The 3,136-nt window shown below is 44.6% G+C and overlaps 1 protein-coding gene across 1 annotated transcript in view; it reads left to right on the top strand.

The window, feature by feature from the left end:
• LOC103917156 (vascular endothelial growth factor receptor kdr-like) overlaps positions 1 to 3,136 on the top strand; it is a 131,883-nt gene that overhangs the window by 54,762 nt on the left and 73,985 nt on the right. Inside the window, exons 7-9 of the mRNA XM_009324265.1 lie at positions 145 to 304; positions 916 to 1,033; positions 2,899 to 3,074. Coding sequence (XP_009322540.1) covers positions 145 to 304; positions 916 to 1,033; positions 2,899 to 3,074 — 454 coding nt within the window. The remainder of the gene's footprint in view (positions 1 to 144; positions 305 to 915; positions 1,034 to 2,898; positions 3,075 to 3,136) is intronic.

The following is a 3,136-nucleotide window of genomic DNA, read 5'->3' on the forward strand; positions in this document are numbered from 1 at the left end:
TCTTTTATATTATTTATTTCTGTGATGGGGAGATATGATAATTTTGATATGAATCACTGCTTTTCTTTACTGGCAGACTTTGAAAGGATTAACAATATAATCCAGTTTATGCTGCTTTTTGACCCCCTGTTTTCTGACTTCCAGCACCCTTATCCTAGAAGAACAATAGACCAGAGTGGCACGGTGTATAAAGTTGGCAGTAGCCTGACGATTGAAAATGTCACCATGCAAGACGGAGGCCTGTATGTATGCAAAACATTCAATGTCACAAGGCTGGAGGCCAATGTCACAGTTACAGTGTACGGTAAGTTCTGCAGCTAAACCAGAATACCCAAGAACCAAGATTGTTAAGCTTAAAGAATAACGCCACATTGTTAAATCTGTGGATATGCAGACGGCATTAGGAAGAATGCCAACTAGTTAAAACAACCATTAATCACCTATAATCTCTGATCAATCTATGAGAGAGTCAGCACCCAGCACTGTGTTTTCAAAGAAACTTTAGAGAGCTCAAGACTGAGACCTGTCTGAGGATATGGATTAACTGGGAGCTGAACTGTTTTGAACAAGCTGGCACCAAGCGTGGTTGCTGATGCCCTGGAAAAGCTGGACTGCTGGCATTCACGTGGACAAGAGATACCTCAGGCGTTTTTACACGCTGCTCCAGGGGCAATGCAGATGCATGTTTTCTGCTTTACCTATAAAGTGCTTCATGTGGAGATAGACCTTCCTGGCCGTGGCTGAGCTTTGCAGGGGAGCTGCGGTAGCAGCTTGTCATTCCATTTTCGTTGTCTGCAGCTTCTGCAGATCCGTATTGCAAAAAATCCAGGGTAGACACAACACAATTCAAAGATGTGAGGCCTGTACTGTGACAGATCTGCCATTACTTGTCCTCCTGTTCATCTCTCTTTCCAGACAAACCTTTCATTACGGTTTCACATAAGAAAGGGCCTTACTATGAGATTACATCAGGACACAAGTCACTGAAACTGGCTGCAAAGGTGGACGCCTTTCCTCGTCCAAGCGTCACCTGGTGAGTACCATCATCTTGAGCAAAATCAGGAACACGCGACCTTCTTTTGGGCTCCTCCCTAGAATAGATTTTCACTGTTCCTTACCACCTGGATAAAAGACGAGAGCTGCGAATGCTCATAGCTGTGGTCTCACAGTTCAGCTAAGGAGATGTGACTCCTTTCTGTGCTGACATACGCTCTGTGAAGCTGGGCAAGCCATACCTCTTTCCCATGCTATTTTTCTCTCCTAGTCACGCAGAAAAGGTCCCTACAGGAAAAATGGGGGCTTCATTTACCCTGGACGTGGAGCTGTTTGGAAGATTCAAGTAGAAAGCTATTGGGGAAGGGTTGCCAATTTACCAACTTTAGTGGTGGTCAGTCTGCAAGGAGGCAGTGCATAATAGAAAGCTGCAGGACACATTCTCAACATGAGAAATTGTTTCTCTTTATAACTTTTAAGTCATTTTCTCCAATCCTGTACCACCAGCAATGTCAGATCCTTGCAGACAATACAATGAATCTTCCCGAGCAAACTAAAGGCTCCACCAGGACTGTATTGGATCAGCTTAATAGGAGGGGCAACATGTCAGCAGCTCCAGGAGACATTCATTTCTTTCTTTACCCTTTCATCCCTTGTCCTCTCTCTTGCTACTTTTTCTATGCTTCAGTCTACGGGGCGTCTTTAAAAACCCCATCTAACACCTTATACATCTTTAACTGTATGAAATCCCGTACAACAGCTGGCATGGGTTTGCCTGTCCTGGCAGAGAAGGTGGCTTGGGTGAGTTAGGACCTGCACAGTGCACTTCTCCTTGGCCAGCTGAGTGCCACTCAGGGGGGCCTGGCCGTCAGCGAAAGGTATAGGTCAGGGATGGGTTTGCTGCCTATTTTTTAGCAGTCAAATAACACGAAATTCACTAATACTCAGTCAAATCAGTGAAATCAGTGCTGCCAGGAGATATTTTTAATTGTTGCTGTTATTTAGGAGATGGAAATGTTTTTGTGAGTTGAAGTGGGGACCGTCCCCCTTTTCTCTGCCAAGGCTTTGTTCTCGGGGCACAGCGTGGAGCTGCTTGGTAGCTGCCTGGGACCACCAGAGCTGCCTTCCCCGCATGTTCGAAGCTACAGCTGTTGATGTTGGAGGTCTCTCAGTACGGTTGTTTAAACGACTGTAAAGGAGGTTTCCAGCATTCTCAGGCAGTAGGACACATGCCCCAGCTTCTCCTTCCACCAAGCCTAAAGCTCTGTGTGTGGCGAAGTCTGGCCTATTTCATATTCATAACCCAAATCTGCATATCAGATTAGCAGTGAAGAGGAGTCTGCTCATGCAGACTCTGCTATCCTACTCTTAGCCAGTGAAGATTCAAGATTGTGGATTCCTCACTGACCTTTCTATTGACTGTAAATTCTCCAGGTCACAGACTTCAGCTTTTTCAGAAACAGTAAAGGGTCACATATACATGTCGAAAGACAATTCTGCTTAATTAATATCTTGCTTTAAAACCAATGACATAAATTTTGGCTAAGCCATTATTTCCTGCACTTAGTATTGCACATCCAGCATAATTTGGGGGCATCTAGATGTACATTTCTGATGATAGTTAAGCATGCGAGAGGCACTGTTCCTTCAGATCCATTAAAATATCTTTTTCCTGTTTGTTGGATGAAGCCATCCCAAAGCGCTGCAGATGCTACTCAGTTTTAGTGTGGAAGGATAAAAGGAACAGATGTCCAATTCGAGCAGTGATTATAGATCTGTGTTTCCCTTGCTGTTTCCGAAGGATGACTCTTTACCCACCCTAATTTGGGTAACAGTTAGGTTTTCGGAGGGCTAACTTGCATGCATGCACACACATGATGAGCCTCGATGGGACTTTCAAAACAGGTACAAAGACGGCAAACTGATCAAGGATAACCACACTTGCTATGAGCCGGATCCGATGAAGTACAGACTGGGCATAAGAGATGTGAGACCAAAGCATGCTGGAAACTACACCATCGTCCTGAGCAACGCAAAATACGGCCTGTACAAGAACCTCACCATGCAGCTGGTAGTGACAGGTAAGGACTTGATGTTTATAATGACTTCTACTGGGTTCTTTCTCATTTTTTGTGTGTTCCTA

This window comes from Pygoscelis adeliae, unplaced genomic scaffold, assembly GCF_000699105.1.
Source record: "Pygoscelis adeliae isolate BGI_AS28 unplaced genomic scaffold, ASM69910v1 Scaffold465, whole genome shotgun sequence".
Classification (NCBI taxonomy): domain Eukaryota; kingdom Metazoa; phylum Chordata; class Aves; order Sphenisciformes; family Spheniscidae; genus Pygoscelis; species Pygoscelis adeliae.